Source organism: Rutidosis leptorrhynchoides, chromosome 2 (assembly GCF_046630445.1).
Source record: "Rutidosis leptorrhynchoides isolate AG116_Rl617_1_P2 chromosome 2, CSIRO_AGI_Rlap_v1, whole genome shotgun sequence".
NCBI lineage: Eukaryota > Viridiplantae > Streptophyta > Magnoliopsida > Asterales > Asteraceae > Rutidosis > Rutidosis leptorrhynchoides.
This window is the reverse complement of record NC_092334.1, coordinates 530,029,721-530,046,776: the sequence shown is the minus strand read 5'-3', so window position 1 is coordinate 530,046,776 and position 17,056 is coordinate 530,029,721. Positions and strand designations below refer to the sequence as shown.

At 32.3% G+C, this 17,056-nt stretch overlaps 2 protein-coding genes across 3 annotated transcripts; both read left to right on the top strand.

Moving 5' to 3' along the window:
- Positions 1-8,258: 8,258 nt before the first annotated feature.
- Positions 8,259-12,435, top strand: LOC139892963 (65-kDa microtubule-associated protein 3-like). Its single transcript, XM_071876094.1, has 12 exons — positions 8,259-8,330; positions 8,440-8,646; positions 8,757-8,996; positions 9,100-9,309; positions 9,654-9,809; positions 9,962-10,121; positions 10,318-10,469; positions 10,683-10,770; positions 10,852-10,925; positions 11,042-11,116; positions 11,210-11,486; positions 11,883-12,435. Exons 1-12 carry the CDS (start codon positions 8,259-8,261, stop codon positions 12,317-12,319), a joined length of 2,148 nt encoding a protein of 715 aa, XP_071732195.1. The 3' UTR covers positions 12,320-12,435.
- A 600-nt stretch (positions 12,436-13,035) lies between these two features.
- LOC139892962 (AT-hook motif nuclear-localized protein 6) lies at positions 13,036-16,642 on the top strand. 2 transcript variants are annotated; one of them, XM_071876093.1, is made up of 5 exons: positions 13,036-13,659; positions 14,853-14,926; positions 15,596-15,712; positions 15,821-15,982; positions 16,117-16,642. In XM_071876093.1, exons 1-5 carry the CDS (start codon positions 13,329-13,331, stop codon positions 16,393-16,395), a joined length of 963 nt encoding a protein of 320 aa, XP_071732194.1. In that variant the 5' UTR covers positions 13,036-13,328; the 3' UTR covers positions 16,396-16,642. The 2 variants fall into 2 exon arrangements, with proteins under 2 accessions (XP_071732194.1, XP_071732193.1); XM_071876092.1 differs by having other exon boundaries at positions 13,037-13,659; positions 15,581-15,712.
- Positions 16,643-17,056: the final 414 nt, after the last annotated feature.

The window sequence follows — 17,056 nt, the reverse complement described above, 5'->3', positions numbered from 1 at the left end:
TAAAATATTACGACGAGGTTATGAGCGTGTCACTTTCAAAATGGTTTTCGAGCGGGATAGAGCTAAGGAAATTATGGGTTATTGCCAAGGAGGTTATGGGTAATGTTCGGGGGTATATTTATGAATCAAACATAGTGTTTATCATCTCCGTTGTGTCTACGTACTTTCCTACAATATTGAATCTCAATATTGATACGTAAGCACTCATATTTTATCTTTTATATATTAATTGTGTATCCATGTCTAGTGCTCGAGTATATATATTTATACATGCTTGTATGCTAAATTTTGTCATTAAACAGTTTATGATGAATCACGAATTAAATACATATATTACTGGTAAAAGGTATATGATATGCATGTTTTTGGAAAGCTGGCGAAAAATCAATGACTTTTCATTTACATATCGAATAGTTTCGATGAACGGATTAAGAAATATGATCAACTGAATTATGATTGACGTTAATTGAAATTGCTTTGAATCTGCAATTAAGATTTAAATAACCTGTTTACAAGATTGATAAAATGGATTTTTAAATATTACCAGCCGAATAAATGAAATCTTATATAAGGCACGTCTCGTTTTGTTAAACTATTGTCAAAATTGACTTTTTGAAACAACATTGGATAACTTTTGTATGTCGATATCGAGCATTAGGATTGTGATACACTATGACCTGACCTAGCTTGATAGACATTTATTGACCAACATATGTTCTCTAGGTTGAGATCTACGGTTATTTGGTAATCCGTGTTTCGATCACATTTTGGTGAACGACTTTATATGCTGCTAAGGTGAGTTTCATTGATCCCTTTTTAATTGCTTTTACAATACATTTTTGGGCTGAGAATACATGCACTTTATTTTAAACGCAATGGATACAAGTACATACTGAATTCTACACTGAGTTTGAACCGAAAATCCCTTAGCTTTGGTAACTAGTAACTGCCAGTTATAAGAACTGGTGAGCGCGAGTAGTTGTATATGGATCCATAGGGCTTGACATCCCCGTCTGTTCCAGGTATAGAAACCCTAGCCTGAACTATAAAACAGACGTATGCTATTTGAGTTTAGTACACGTTGGTTTGCGTGTATTGTACATGTTGGTTGCATGTATGTTAAAACAGGGGTACTTATTAAAACGTTAAAGTTTAGTTACCAGGGTGCTCTGTTACGTAGAATCTATTCACAAACTTTTGAAAAACGTTTCTGGATGAAACAACTGAAATCTTGTGATCCACTTTTATATACAGATTATGCGAAACACTAAAACTATGAACTCACCAATCATTGTGTTGACACTTGTTAGCATGTTTATTCTCAGGTTTCCTAGAAGTCTTCCGCTGTTTGCTTATATGTTAGACAAGCTATGTGCATGGAGTCATACATGGCATATTTTTCAAGAAAACGTTGCATTCACCAAATCATCACCATGTATCTTATTTTGACTGCATTGTCAATGGAAGTACTATTGTAAACTATTATTTACAGTGATTGTCTATATGTAGAAATCATCAGATGTCGAAAACCTTTGATTTAAATATTCATTTATGGTGTGCCTTTTCAAAAGAATGCAATGTTTACAAAACGTATCATATAAAGGTCAAATACCTCGCAATGAAATCAATGAATGACGTATTGTCCATATGGATTTGGAGCGATCATCACAGCAATCGAGGCAGATTACCGCATTTAATCAAAGAGGATCATGATTTTCTTGATTACCGGAGAATCAAATCTTTTATAGATTTTAAGGATTATCTTTAAATTCCTTAAAATCCGGAAATCCATCGTAACTACGTCAAAAGTTAAACCTCTATCTCAACCTTTGGTGACAGTTTCACTCGTACGCTTCACATAATCGAATCGTTTTATTTATATTAGTCAATAATGATGAAACTCTGTTTATCAACTCATATTCGTCATGAAAACATTCGTATTGTTATCCATGACGACCTCGATCAAATTTCGGGGACGAAATTTCTTTAACGGGTAGGTACTGTGACAACCCGAAAATTTCCAACCAAATTTAAACTTAATCTTTATATGTTTCCGACATGATAAGCAAAGTCTGTAATGTTGAAATCTCAAAAACTTTGAACTGTGTTCATATAATCAACTACTTTTGACTGTGCTCGACGATTCACGAACATTTATGTGTATAGATATGTATATATTATATATAGTTATCTTAATTAGAAAACGTTAACAAAGTATTAAATGTATAATACTTTACATGAAAGTATTTGTCGATGGAATTAAAAGATAATATCAAATGATTGAATTATCTGATACATTGTGATATGATTACGAGTCTCTGTGAGGTCCACGTTGATTTGAAAAATCTTTCCATTTTAACAATATTCGAAAAATGGTAAAGTGATTTACAAATGAGAACAAATAGGTCAATTAACGAAAACTGGACAAAGGTTTGTAGAGATTAACTTTCAACACAATGATTGCCTCGTGTCCTTTGATAAGATAATTATTAGTTTTCATAATATTGAAAACGTTTTATGATATAGATGAAACCTTTTAAAGAATGATTTTAGAATATATATATATATATATATATAAAATAAACTTTGGATATATATATTTAGTTTTGAAAAACTGAACGTTATATCGTTAAATAAAGATTTCGATTATATATATATGTTATACAAATTTCTAAACAATGATATATATATTTTACTACATAATAAAATATAATATTAGCAAATATTAGTGTAGATATAAAACAAATTAATTATATTTAATTTCTTGTATTAAAGATTTCAAAATAATATTATTTAATATATTATTATAAATAATGAGCCGATGATTTATAGAAGCAAATGACCAAAACACTCAAATGAATAAGTTATATTTCAGTTAGTATAATTATTGGTGAAATAAGTCTAATTTTTGATAAAGGTACGTGTCGTGAAACGTAAAGTACAAGTTTTCTAAGCGTACGAAAGGGCGTTCGAAAAACCAGAACCGGTACGTAAGTTGAGCGTCAACGTACAATTCATCGGTGCTAAAATTACAGATCAACTATGCACGATAATATAATATAATATTTAATTAATTCTAAAGATTAAATATATTATATATTAAATAATATATATACATAATTATGTTTAAGTAAAGAAGTGTCGGCAGAGGAAATAGATCGTGCATATGAGCTGTCAAAGGCAGCCATGCGATTGCATGGCAAACAGCCTTCCAGCCCATGCGATCGCATGGGTTGAGAATTCAACAAATGTGTATAAAAGGCGTTCGATTCATTCATTCTGATTCAATTTCTTTCTATCTCACGAACTCTCACTATATATATTATTATTATTTATATTATTATTATTATTATTATTATTATTATTATTAAGATTAATATTATTATTAATCTTATTATTATTTAGTAGTAATAATATTATTATTATTAGCATTATACATAAAATACTACGACGAGGTCATGAGCGAGTTATTTCAAAATGGGTTTCACGAGCGGGATAGAGCTAAGGAAATTATGAGTTATAGCTATGGAAGTTATGGGTTTGGTTCGGGGGTATAGCTCGTGAGGTCAAACTAGTGTTTACCATCTCCGGTGCTTCTACGTACTTTTCTGCAATATTGAATCACAATATTGATATGTAAGCATTCATATCTTATCTTTTATATATTAATAGTGTATCTATATCTAGTGCTCGAGTATATATGTTTATGCATGCTTGTATGCTTTAATTTTGGCGTTAGATAGTTTATGATGAATCATGAATTTGATACATATGCTACTGATATAAAGTATATGATATGCATGTTTTTGGAAAGCTGGCGAAAAATTATTAACTTTTCATTTAGAAATCGCGTGATTTTGATGAACGGATTAAAAGATATGGTCAACTGAATTATGGTTAACGTTAATTGAAATTGTGTTTAAAACTGTAAATTAATATTTAAACAACTTGTCTATGAGATTGATAATTTGGATTTTTAGATATTACTAATCGAGTAAATGAATTTCTATATAAGGCACGGCTCGTTTTGTTGAACAATTGTCAAAGTTGACTGTCTTATCATGTTTTAAAGCTTTATAAACACTATAATATGGTTTTACAAGTATTGGAAAACGATATGAAATGTTAAAATATATTCAATTGCCATGATCATTCAAATATAATATAACTCTTGAAATAAATAATGTTTTGAGTTGATAAACTATAAATTCATTCAACTATCAAGACTTATATTATGTTAATAAACATGTATAGATTTAAAGATCATATTGAGTCAGGTTGACTTTTGAGATGACTTTTGTTAACTTTTGCATGTCGGTCTCGAGCATTAGGATTGTGATACACTATGACCCGACCTAGCTTGTTAGACATGTATTGACCAACATATGTTCTCTAGGTTGAGATCTATGGTTACTTTGCATTTCAAGTTTCGGTTACATTTCGGTGAATGACCTTATGTGCTGCTAAGGTGAGTTTCGTTTGCTCCCTTTTTAATTGCTTTTGCAATCTATATTTTTGGGCTGAGAATACATGCATTTTATTTTAAACGCAATGGATACAAGTACATACTAAATTCTACACCGAGTTTGAACCGAAAATCCCTTAGCTTTGGTAACTAGTAACTGCCGGTTATAAGAACTGGTGGGCGCGAGTAGTTGTATATGGATCCATAGGGCTTGACATCCCCGTCTGTTCCAGGTATAGAAACCCTAGCCTGAACCATAAAACAGATGTATGCTATTTGAGGTTAGTACACATTGGTTTACGTGTATTGTACATGTTGGTTGCATGTATGTTAAAACAGGGGTACTTATTATATAGACGTTAAAGTTTAGTTACCAGGGTGCTCAATCTTGTAGAATATTTTGATAAACGTTTCTGGATGAAACAACTGAAATCTTGTGATCCGCCTTTATATACAGATTATGCGCAACATTAAAACTATGAACTCACCAACCTTTGTGTTGACACTTTTAAGCATGTTTATTCTCAGGTTTCTAGAAGTCTTCCGCTGTTTGCTTATACGTTATACAAGCTATGTGCATGGAGTCATACATGCTTTATTCGAGAAAACTTTGCATTCACAAAATCATCACCATGTATCTTATTTGACCGTATTGTCAACAGATGTATTGTTAAAAACTATTATATACGGTGATTGTCTATACGTAGAAATCATCAGATGTCGAAAACCTTGGGTTTATATATTCATTTATGGTGTGCCTTTTCAAAAGAATGCAATGTTTACAAAATGTATCATATAGAGGTTAAAACCTCACTATGAAATCAATGAATAATGTATTCGTCCAAATGGATTTGGACGGGTCATCACACCTAGCATTATATTTTTATGATATTAAATGAATTTTATAAATTTTATTACTTAAGATATATAAAAGTATAAATTTTAATATAAAATTTTATTTATTAATAAATGAATTATATTATTTACTCTAATAAAATTTGTTAAAAATATTTAAATATATAAAACGACTATATTCAAACTTTATAATAATCATGTATAATTTTTTGAAGTCATTTTGGTCAAGGTGACTTTTGTTGACTTTTGCATATTTAGTCTCGAGCATTAGGATTGTGATACACTACGACTTGACCTAAATTGTTAGACAAATATTGATCAACACATAAATATATATAATTAATATAGGTTCGTGAATCCGAGGCCAACCTTGCACTTGTTCAATGACGACATATGCATTTTTACTATGAAATACAGTATTGTGAGTTTCATTACTCCCCTTTTAAATGCTTTTGCAATGTATATTTTTAAGACCGAGAATACATGCGCTTTTATAAATGTTTGACGAAATAGACACAAGTAATCGAAACTACATTATATGGTTGAATGGATCGAAGCCGAATATGCCCCTTTTAGCCTGATAATCTAAGAATTAGGGAACCGATCCCCTAATTGACGCGAATCCTAAAGATAGATCTATCGGGCCCAACAAGCTCCATCCATGATTGCGGATGCTTTAGTACTTCGAAAATTTTATCATGTCCGATGGATGTCCCGGAATGATGGGGATATTCTTATATGCATCTTGTTGATGTCGATTATCAGGTGTTCAATCCATATGAATGATTTTTATCCCTATGTATGGGATGTTTATTTATGAGAAATGGAAATGAAAATCTTGTGGTCTATTAAAATGATGGAAATGAATGATCACGATAAACTAATGAACTCACCAACATTTTAGTTGACACTTGAAAGCATGTTTATTCTCAGGTATGAAAGAAATCTTCCGCTGTGCATTTGCTCATTTTAGAGATATTACTTGGAGTCATTCATGGCATATTTCAAAAGACGTTGCATTCGAGTCGTTGAGTTCATCAAGAATATTATTAAGTCGTTTATAGTGGAATATGTTATGAAATGGTATGCATGCCGTCAACTTTCGATGTGATGAAAGTTTATCTCTTAAAAACGAATGCAATGTTTGTAAAATGTATCATTTAGAGGTCAAATACCTCGCGATGTAATTAACTATTGTGAATTATTTATAATTTATATGAACGGGTCCTTTCACCAATGGTATAATTAACTCTAATTAAATATGAGCTATTAAGATTTTATTGATTATTGATATTGGGCCTATTGGGGGAGGCTGAGCACCCTTCTGTCCCCTCCCTGTCTCCGCTATTTGAAATTTGTGAAATATGATTGGACAATAAAACTTGAAATTCATTTTTTGAAACTCGATTATGTTTAATATTAAATATTAAATATCGTATTAGCAATAAAGTTGCAACGTTGGAGTAGTGGTCACGAGTTCGAGAATTGGCCGTAATATTTTATTTTCCTTTTTTTTTTTCATTTACTTTACCCATTAATACATCTTTCTATTATTTTTTCTTAATTCACCCCCTTTATGTTTTTTATTTTGAATTCAGTTATGCCACTCCCATTTTTTTTTTTAAATTCCTTTTTAATCTGATCTTTCTTATAATATTTTATATGACTTCTTTTATTTTATCTTGATCACTTTTTCATTTTTTATCATATTTAAAAATTTTATTTACATCTTTTTACAATATCCCTGCCGAAACGTGCGGTTATAACTATTTTTTCCGGGTTACATTAGGCTCATTAACGTTAATTTTTTTTTTTTAACAGAAAACATATAGTTATGTACGAAAAAACTAACGCAAACGTTTAGTAGCAATATTCATTAAAAGCTCTTACATGGTCAACCACACTTCGACCGCAGCGAAGCGCGGTTTAACTACAAAACTTGTTTATATTTATTTATGGAATGGAATTATGGATGGATTTGAATTGTATTGTATTGAATTGAAATTGAAAATTAAAATTGTAACTATTGGGCTACATTCAAGGCCTACTTAATACTATTGGGCTACATTCAAGGCCTGCTTAAAAAATAGTAACGTCGGCCTGTATTTTTGAAATTCAAAATCCCAAATTAAAATCGCATTTGTCATCATAGGTTTCTTACGGAGTATATATGTGTTTGTTTGTAACGGTCAAATTATTAAAAACGGCTACTCATTAATTCATCTTTTTCTCTCTACCTTCTCAAATTTCATATTACGATTCTGTTAATTCCTACAAAAAGCAACAAATTTATTTGTCTGTTTGATCCTGTTCTTTGATTTCACTAATCAAATTGCCTAGACCACAATTTTGTTCAGGTTTGACTATATACACCTCAATTTCTCTTTATTATTCTTAAATCCTGAATATATATGAATATATAATATATAATATAATCATAATATATAAATACGTATGTATGTATGTTTATGAATTTAATCTCTGTTTTAGGATCTGATCACATTGATTGATTTGATTTGATCGTGTTGTATTTTGGGAGGTCAAGTGTTTGATTAGTTTTTTTTTTTTTTTTTCCCCCTAAAGATTAGTATTTTATGTTAACGTTAATTATATACAGTAGTAAACTAAATCTATTCATCGCTGAATTTGATTAAAAACCATAATTATATTCTATTTATTTACCTGTTAGGTCTAATCAATTCAACTGAGTGTCACATCAACCAATTTGAATCAAAAAATTTCGTGTATTCTTTGAGTTTTAAATATGAATGAAATAAAATTACTTCAGTGATTGTCTTATGCTTGTAGTTTTATGATTATTTATAATTATAATTTATGATTTATAATATATTCAGATTTGGAAAAAGGACAACTTGTTTGATTTTTCGATGTTTTATTAGATAAATCGGTTATATTTACAGGTAAATCTGCTCTCAAAATGTCTGCTCCTGCAAAAGATCCACTTTTGCAAATGGAAACAACATGTGGATCACTGCTATGTGAACTTCAGGTAACCCACTAATTAACCCTAATTTGTTACAGAATTTAATAAATTATTAGTACAATATTTTTCAATTCATACATGTATGTAATTGGGTTTACTTGTGTACAAAATCAAGATTATATGGGATGAAGTTGGTGAGAATGATATCGAAAGGGATAGGATGTTGTTAGAGCTCGAACGTGAATGTCTCGAGGTGTACCGAAGAAAAGTCGATTTAGCAAATAAATGTCGAGCGCAATTAAGACAAGCGATTGCTGATTCTGAAGCTGAGTTGGCAGCCATCTGTTCTGCTATGGGTGAACGACCCGTCCATATCAGACAGGTAATAAAATAGTTTCATTTTTTTCATGAGATTGATAAGTATTATATGCACAAGAATTGTGAATGCTGACTGTATATTTGCGATTGGTTGTAAAAAATTTACGTTTTCAGTGTGATAAAAATTCTGGAAGCTTAAAGGCGGAACTGAGAGCTATTCTTCCCGAATTAGAAGAAATGAAGAAGCGAAAAATCGATAGGAGAAATCAATTTCTTGATGTTTTGGAACAAATAAACAAAATCCAAAAAGAGATTTATATAACTTCTTCGAACACGGTTTTAGATGAAACTGATCTGTCTTTAAGAAAGCTTGAGGAACTTAATGCAAAGTTACAAACACTACAGAAGGAAAAGGTAAGGCCCATTTATAATATCATAATTTATTATCTAATATATGTATGTATTAGAAAACTAACATTTGATTACTGATTATACTCTTTTTGAAATTAATATTCAGAGTGAGCGTATGAAGCAAGTTCTAGATCATTTGAGTTCCTTGAATTCACTATGTTCGGTGCTCGGGTTGGATTTTAAGGAGACGATTCATGAAGTTCATCCTAGTTTATCCGAGACTGAAAGAGCAAAAAGCATAAATGATGACACGATATCAAGGCTTGCAACTGCCATACAAAGGCTGCGAGAAGTTAAAATACAAAGAATGCAAAGAGTAAGTACTGGAAGGGAGAAATTTTTTGTAACAACAGTTGTGTTATTTTCTAGAGTAGCTTTCGACCCTTACATAAAAGTAACTCAAAATAGGAATTGGTCAAATGGGTTGGTCAAACAGCCTTTTGAATCAACATTTCAAAGTTGATTACTATTACTATGTAATAAGTGTTTACAAATCATAATTGTTACATTGATTGTGTAAAAGAGTTTTAAGTAAATGTACATAAAATATTAGATAACCCAGCCCAAAACTGCCCGTTTTGACACTGTTACCAACCTGCCCATCTTGCCACCCCAATACTTTCGATATTCTGACTTTAGGGTATCTGAATTTCATATTAGATCCAAGATCTTGCTACATCTTTGATAGAATTATGGAATTTGATGGATACGCCAGTTGAAGAACAACAAATGTTTCAAAGTGTTACCTGCAACATAGCTGCTTCAGAGGAGGAGATAACTGAGCCAAATCTACTTTCTATGGAGTTCATTAATTATGTGAGTTTGTATAACTTATTAGTTATCATAAGTTCTTGATATTATAATGAATCCAAATAGTATGGTTTGTATAGCCAAATCTGCCTATCTTTCTATTGGCAAAATAGTATGGTTTTAATAACTATAATGTATGTATATATGTGTTAATAAAGGTCGAGGCGGAGGTGTCTAGGTTGGAAAGCTTGAAGTCTAGCAAAATGAAGGAACTCGTTTACAAGAAAAAATTGGAACTTGAGGACATTTGCAGGAAGACACATTTGCTTCCAGAGTCTGATACTTCACTTGAAATCGCCCTCGAAGCTATCGAATCTGGTATATATGTGTGTGTGTATATATATACTCCGTATAATATTATACATACGTGTGTGTATTTGTGCTTGTGCGTGTGCGTGACGTGTGTGTGTGTGTGTGTGTGTGTGAGCTCTTGATTAATCATGATCTCTTGAAGCAAATAGTATTTGATGTTTTGGCGACTGATTTGTGTTTGATGGCGATTTCTAAAATGAAGGAGCTGTTGATGCTGGTAGTATTCTTGAACAAATCGAGATTCTAATCGGAAAAGTTAAAGAAGAAGCTTTTAGTAGGAAGGAGATACTCGAAAAGGTCGAGAAATGGATGGGTGCTTGTGAAGAGGAATGCTGGCTCGAGGAGTATAACCGGGTTTGTCTACTTTGTTTGCTTTGCTTTTTTTTTTGGGTACTTTGTTTAATAAATGTGTCGATTTGTGTCAAGTCAGACGGTTAAATTAGAAAAAGGATAGCTTAAAGTTGTTAAACTTAAACCAGTTATCCAACACGCTTGACCCACCCATTTCGCTACTTCTTTTTTATTTACTTCACTTGAACACCTACCTATTGTCAAATTTTCATGTAGGATGATAATCGATATAATGCTGGAAGAGGTGCTCATCTTACACTGAAGCGTGCCGAAAAAGCTCGTGCATTGGTTAATAAACTTCCAGGTAAATGTCGCACTGAAAACTGCTGTAAAGTCTTCGTATTAAAAAGTAAATAACAAGATTTAATGTAATATCTTGATCCAGGAATCGTAGATGCGTTAGTTGCGAAAACAGTTGCTTGGGAGAATGAAAGAGGGGTTGAATTTACTTATGATGGGGTAACAACTTACTTTTTCTAACTCCTATAATAATTCTTTAATTATTTAATCATAATAATTATAATTATTATTATTATTGAACATTTCTCGCAATCTGATAAATGTGTCATATCCAGGTTCGGCTTCTTTCGATGCTCGAGGATTACAAGATACTAAGGCAAGAAAAAGAGGAAGAACGAAAAAGACAAAGGGTATGATAATACATTAATACAGTGTGATGATGTTGTTTTTTGAATTATTTTATGGGAGGCGAGTGTAACAACGATTGTTTTTTGATATTTCAGGACCAGAAGAAACTTCAGGGACAGTTGATAGCTGAACAGGAAGCACTTTTTGGATCAAAACCAAGCCCAATGAAGCAGCAACAAAGTGCTAAAAAAGGGGGTAGACTCTCAATTGGTGGTTCAAATGCAACGAGCAACCGAAGACTGTCACTGGGTGGTGCTACGCACGCTACTCCTAAACCAGATCTTCACTCCCTTAAAGCTGTTACTCCAAATACCCGTCCCGTTAAACGTCAGTTAAGTCAAAAAGCAGATGGATTTGGTTCTATGTCCACTGGTAAGCTCTTGAAACTATATTATTATTCGGTCTTTAATGTTTATTATTATTATTATATATGCAGCATTCGAAATTACATAATATATCTGTAATAATTAATCTAGTCTATTGTACAAAGTTACTTAGGAGATTTTGAAAATATATTTCATGTAACTTTTTACCCAACTAGGCTGTTTGATCCATCTCTTTATTACTTTAATTTTTAGCAGCTTGACCCATTAGTGTTAAAAATTACCAAATTGATTCACTAGAGATATAATAACCTGATACCTTAAATGGGTCAAACATGCCACTATGTTTGTTTTGTATGACAATGGTCAAAATCTTACTGGCAATTTTTATTACCTCTACAAAGTAAATTATCTCAGTTTTTATTTTTTGTGATTTTTAATTCAGGAAAAAGAGGTTTGGACATGGCTGGTCTTCCTGGTAACAAAAAGCACAATTTCAACGATTTGGAGCCGACACAACCAACATTTCGCAAGCCATTTTCTCCAATTTCTTCCAAGAAACCGTTACAGACTAACGTAACAGAACTTGACCGAAAACATGACATGTTACAACAAACCATTCAAAACAATAATGCCGTACCGTTTACAACTCCTTCCAAAACTTCAGTATTTGCTTTAGAAGAAGAAAACCGAACAACACCACATAAAAACATAATTCCAATACTGCCCTTCACACCTTCTGCTCCAATGCAAACTGCAATGACACCTGCTATTAAAGAGATGATGGTTCGTGAAGAAGAGGTTATTGAGTACTCGTTTGAAGAACGAAGAGCGGGATTTGTGCTACCTAAAACACATTTGAAGACAGTGACTGAAGTTTGATCTTTTTTATGACTTGTTTTCTTGTTTTTTCATCTTGTTTTAGTGTTTTAAAGGTCAATTACAATTGGCTTGCAAGAATGGTATGTTTTGTTATTAAATGACCATGTATCTGCTTAAAACAGAAGCTTATAATATTTGTTTAGTTTATGAGCATTTCAAATGAGAATTAGCAATAGCCATTTGACAGTTAATGATTGTTTATGACTTTGTAGATCTACTTGAATTATGGTCAATCTTAATCAGAAGTGGTCAAAGGTAGAAAAAGTCAAAAAAGATCCAAAGTATCCCTCAAGTCTTAAACCTTTATAATTTTTTTAGCTTTTAAATTAACCAATAATCTTTTACTTCTAATATACTACGCATTATATTTAATAAATATTTAAATTAAATGATATGAATACATTTTTCAGACATAATTTAATAAACATTTACTATACTTAAATACATTGCCTTTTTCTTTAATAATTATTAATTATTTGTTATTTATTGAATTTCCAAGACGGACTTCAAACCAAATTCTTAACCAAAATTAATACTTTCAATATTGTAGTGTTTTTCATAAATTAAAATATTAATATAGGTATAAATAAATATAAATTTAATAAATGATATATCAAATTACTATATTTTTATTTAATAAAAATTCGTCTATTTGTTTTTTATTTGCATTTTCCAACTTTATTTTTTCTCCCTTTCTTCTTTTCCTCCAAAACCCTAATTTCATTTCTTTACCAAAATAATAATTTCTGGAAAACAAACAAAATTTGATATTATATTTCTATTTTCTGTATCGTTTTTCCGATTTAATTTTACTACTGCAGCTCACTTAATCTGCTACAGGAACATTTTTTTTTTTTAGTTTTTGTTAACTTTAGTTACCAATTTACTTACTTTTTAGAAATTAGCAATTTTAGTAATTTCGTGTAATTTTGTACTTTCTTTGCGTGTTATTAATTTTTTTAAAAAAAATAATTTTTATAATAATTACTGAAAAATTAAGTTTGTGAAAATGGAAAAATCAGACAAACAGAATCATGAATCCGGTCAAATTTCCGTACAGTCGCCGGTGCCGGCAGTGGTAGTTAGTCGAGAAGAAATTTCCATTGGATCAACGGTGGCGCCGGCACCACCACCGCCACCGCCACCAGCTGACAGTGTTATTAAAAAGAGGGGGAGACCGAGGAAGTACGGACCGGACGGAAAACCGACGGCGACGTTATCTCCGATGCCGATATCGGCGTCGATTCCGATCACCGGAGATTATACCGGATGGAAACGTAATCAGGGGAAACCGTTAACCTCCGTCAAAAGAAAACAGAAATTAGACTTCTGCACGCCAGGTGTTTGATTTTATGTCTAAATAAGATTTAACTTTTTATTTATAAGGTCAATTTGGTCAATTTTTGTTCTTGTTATACTTGTATATAGATATATAGATATAGATATAGATTGGATTATCTAATTGAAAACTTTGTGGTATTTGTTTGAGTTTGGATAAAAATTGGTAATTTGGATATTTGATGAATTTATGGTGGGACTGGGACCCTTTATGGTGGAATTGGGGTTTGTCAGATTTGATCTCACACAGAGAGACAGATAGACAACAGACAACCACACATCACCATCTTCTTATTCTTATGCTTAATTTCCTTGGGTTATGATTGACTTTTTTAAGTCAAATGGTTTACTATTTATAGCTATAGCTGTAGCTATTCACTGTTGTTGGACCAACATAATCTGTTTGCATGAAACCCAAAAAAGAGGACTTCTTTTACCTTATTGAACATTTGAACTGTTACGTTGTTTTTTCATTTCATATAAATCATCGTTGTTATGTAGTCCGTAATACAGTAAATACTCAATAAAGGTTTTTGTTGCGTAGTTATTTCCTTATTAGTTCAAAGTTTCTATTTGTTGTTGCGGTATTGTAAGAATGGTTGTTCGTGGTCGAGTGGTTCACCCTAACACCTTGTGTGTTAGGAGAGTAGAGGCCATGACTTGGATCCTTGGGGTCTATCATGCCTCCTAAGAAGTCCCTAGGGAGGTTTTACCGCTCCGCATACAGGAATTTTGCCCGACCCACATGCCTGTATGGATTGATGGATCAGGTCCCTGTTATGAGGTTCAGGTTTTCCGCCCAAAAGTGTGTGCGTGGAAAATGATCAAGTCAATGATTCCAAACCTAGCCTTTAAAAAAAATTAATGGAAAGTCGTGTCCGATTTGGCAATTATGATCTTGAAACGATATACTCGCCTACCCAGAGTAACCTTAACCGTAAAGACTTTATCTTTTTACCCGTTTTTTTATCTGAAGGTCTCACATTGATTTTGCTTGTAACAAAGCTTGAGCCTTTCTTTGAACTGCTGGGTACCATTATGTAATCTCGAGTTGATGAAGACCTTGGTTCATGTAGAAGTAGAATTAAGTAAATTTTGATTTTGCTGAATGATTTAATTTTGATTTTGAGGTCATTGTTTATTCTCTCTTTCTCCTTGATTATGCATCATACTTATTGTGTGTCTGATCTTGCAGTTGTAGGTCAACAGATGCCGTATTTGTTTGGTGCAAATTTCAAACCGCATGTGCTTACAGTTATTTCTGGAGAGGTATTTCATACCTTACTCTCTTGATCTGATAGCTATGAATGTTTTGCAATAAAGCACCAACATAAAACTAACTATTATAAAATAACAATTTGCATTTTGCAAATAAGTAAGTTTGACTTTGTATTAGACCATCTGAAAAGGGAGTCATTGGCAGTTATCGTGTTATCAAGGGAGTGTGTTTTAGCACTTTAACTTCGGTTTATTTTTATGCTTTCCTACATGGACATCATTTTCTTTAATTTCTATGTTTTTGGTATAACTTATGCATGCTGATCCGCTTCTTAATACAGTATGAAATCTGACTATTCATATGCATGGAGCATTAATTTCACCGGTATAATTATTCAGTTTCGAAAACTTGAATATCTAGTGAGATAGAAATTAAGATTAAGCTTCATTGATGTGCTGATCTTAGGAATCGTAATCACGGGTGTCACTAGTTAAAAGCTCAAAAAAAATTTACAATGTCCAACGGTATCACCCAAAATTTTTTTAACTATCCAATGGTAAGTAGTTAAAAGCCCAAAAAAAATTTCATATCACCGCGTGTTTCACTGGTAGCCTGTGCTACCGGTGACAACATAGTAGGTCGACCCTTGGTACCGATTATATCATGTTTTATGTACATATATGATATGATATATGATGCTTTAGGATGTTAATATGAAGATCATATCCTTTGCGCAACAAGGGGCAGGGGCTCTCTGTATTCTTGCTGCAAATGGTGCTATTTCAAACGTTACACTCCGTCAGCCCAACTCTTCCGGCGGTACTTTAACGTACGAGGTAAAACCCTTTTTCTATGTTTTGTTTTTATTTTCGTTTTACTAAAGAGATGCTGCTTTCGAACATTTTTGGGGATTTGCGTATAAGTATGAAAATCTTTTATTGCAGGGTCATTTTGACATTTTGTCTTTATCTGGGGCTTTCACGTCGAATGAAAATGGGGGAGTCAAAGGAATGTCGGGTGGAATGAGTGTTTCTTTGGCCTGCCCTGATGGTCGTGTTTTGGGTGGCGGACTTGCTGGTATGCTCGTAGCTGCTGGTCCTGTTCAGGTTAGCCATGTTTCGTCTTTAATATATTTGTCAAAATGGGCGGTTCAGGAAACTTTCGACCTGTTTGCCCATTTCCTTTTTAGCCAAAGATTGTATCAATTGTTTTTCGTATTTGACTATAATTATCATCTTAGGTCATACTTGGGAGCTTTATTCCAGGCCACCAACTGGAGCCGCAAAAGCTGAAGAAATCAAGATTTGAACACGCACCAACTATCTCACCACCTAACGTTGCTGCTATGCCCATCTTCATGGAAACAAGCAAGGGATCTTACAGTGGTGAACCTAAGATAGGTTTTACGCTCACGGGCCCCACAAATGTATCAAGTGGTCTGGAAAAGGAAAATAATGGATCGGTGCACACGTCTGAACCAAAGGCGCCCAACACATCCCTGTTCGGTGTTTCGTGCTGATCAAATCTTGTGTGTATCATGTTATTTGTTAGCTTATTGATGTCCCCTTACTTTAGGAAATCATTTTACTATTTATTGTTGTAGAAGACTGAGTGGTGTTTTAATTTATAGCCTTAGGTATTAGAAGTAGGCTTATCTTGTATGTAGATTTTATGTTAAATGAAAGATGGGGAAATGGGTGAATGTAATGATTTATTCGTTAAGGGATTTGTATGGTCCAGAATTGAGTGTCTTGATATGTTGTACAAGTGACAAATGTTTTTGGTTTGTTTTCCATTTAGAGTTATTTTGATTAGGGTTCACCGGTTCAGTTTTCGATTTTCTCGATTTATTTGGTTGTGAAACTTTTGAGAGCAAAACTAAAAAGTCGAATTCAAATTCAAAACTGAAATCGAAACGAAACCAAAAATCGAATTTGAATTTAGTTTGGTATCGATTAAAATTTAAAAAAATTATATTGTAACCAAATAAAAATATATTTGAATTCGATTTTAGTTTTAATATCTTTTGTGTTTTATATACATACACCAGTTGAATTTGGTTTTGAATTTTGTTTTCAATTTTACCGAATTCGGATTAGTAAAATCGAATTTAGATTTGGAAACCGAACTGAAACTGAACTGAAAATCGAACTCAAATCCGGTAATTTTGGACACGATAC

What these genes read in the sequence shown, in the direction of transcription:
- LOC139892963 (XM_071876094.1), top strand. Translation starts at nt 8,259, where the DNA reads ATGTCTGCTCCTGCAAAAGATCCACTTTTGCAAATGGAAACAACATGT. An exon ending in CACTGCTATGTGAACTTCAG is followed by an intron (nt 8,331 to 8,439) that starts GTAACCCACTAA and finishes TACAAAATCAAG; the next exon opens with ATTATATGGGATGAAGTTGG. An exon ending in AAACACTACAGAAGGAAAAG is followed by an intron (nt 8,997 to 9,099) that starts GTAAGGCCCATT and finishes ATTAATATTCAG; the next exon opens with AGTGAGCGTATGAAGCAAGT.
- LOC139892962 (XM_071876092.1), top strand. Translation starts at nt 13,329, where the DNA reads ATGGAAAAATCAGACAAACAGAATCATGAATCCGGTCAAATTTCCGTA. An exon ending in TTACAGTTATTTCTGGAGAG is followed by an intron (nt 14,927 to 15,580) that starts GTATTTCATACC and finishes ATGATGCTTTAG; the next exon opens with GATGTTAATATGAAGATCAT. An exon ending in TAGCTGCTGGTCCTGTTCAG is followed by an intron (nt 15,983 to 16,116) that starts GTTAGCCATGTT and finishes TTATCATCTTAG; the next exon opens with GTCATACTTGGGAGCTTTAT.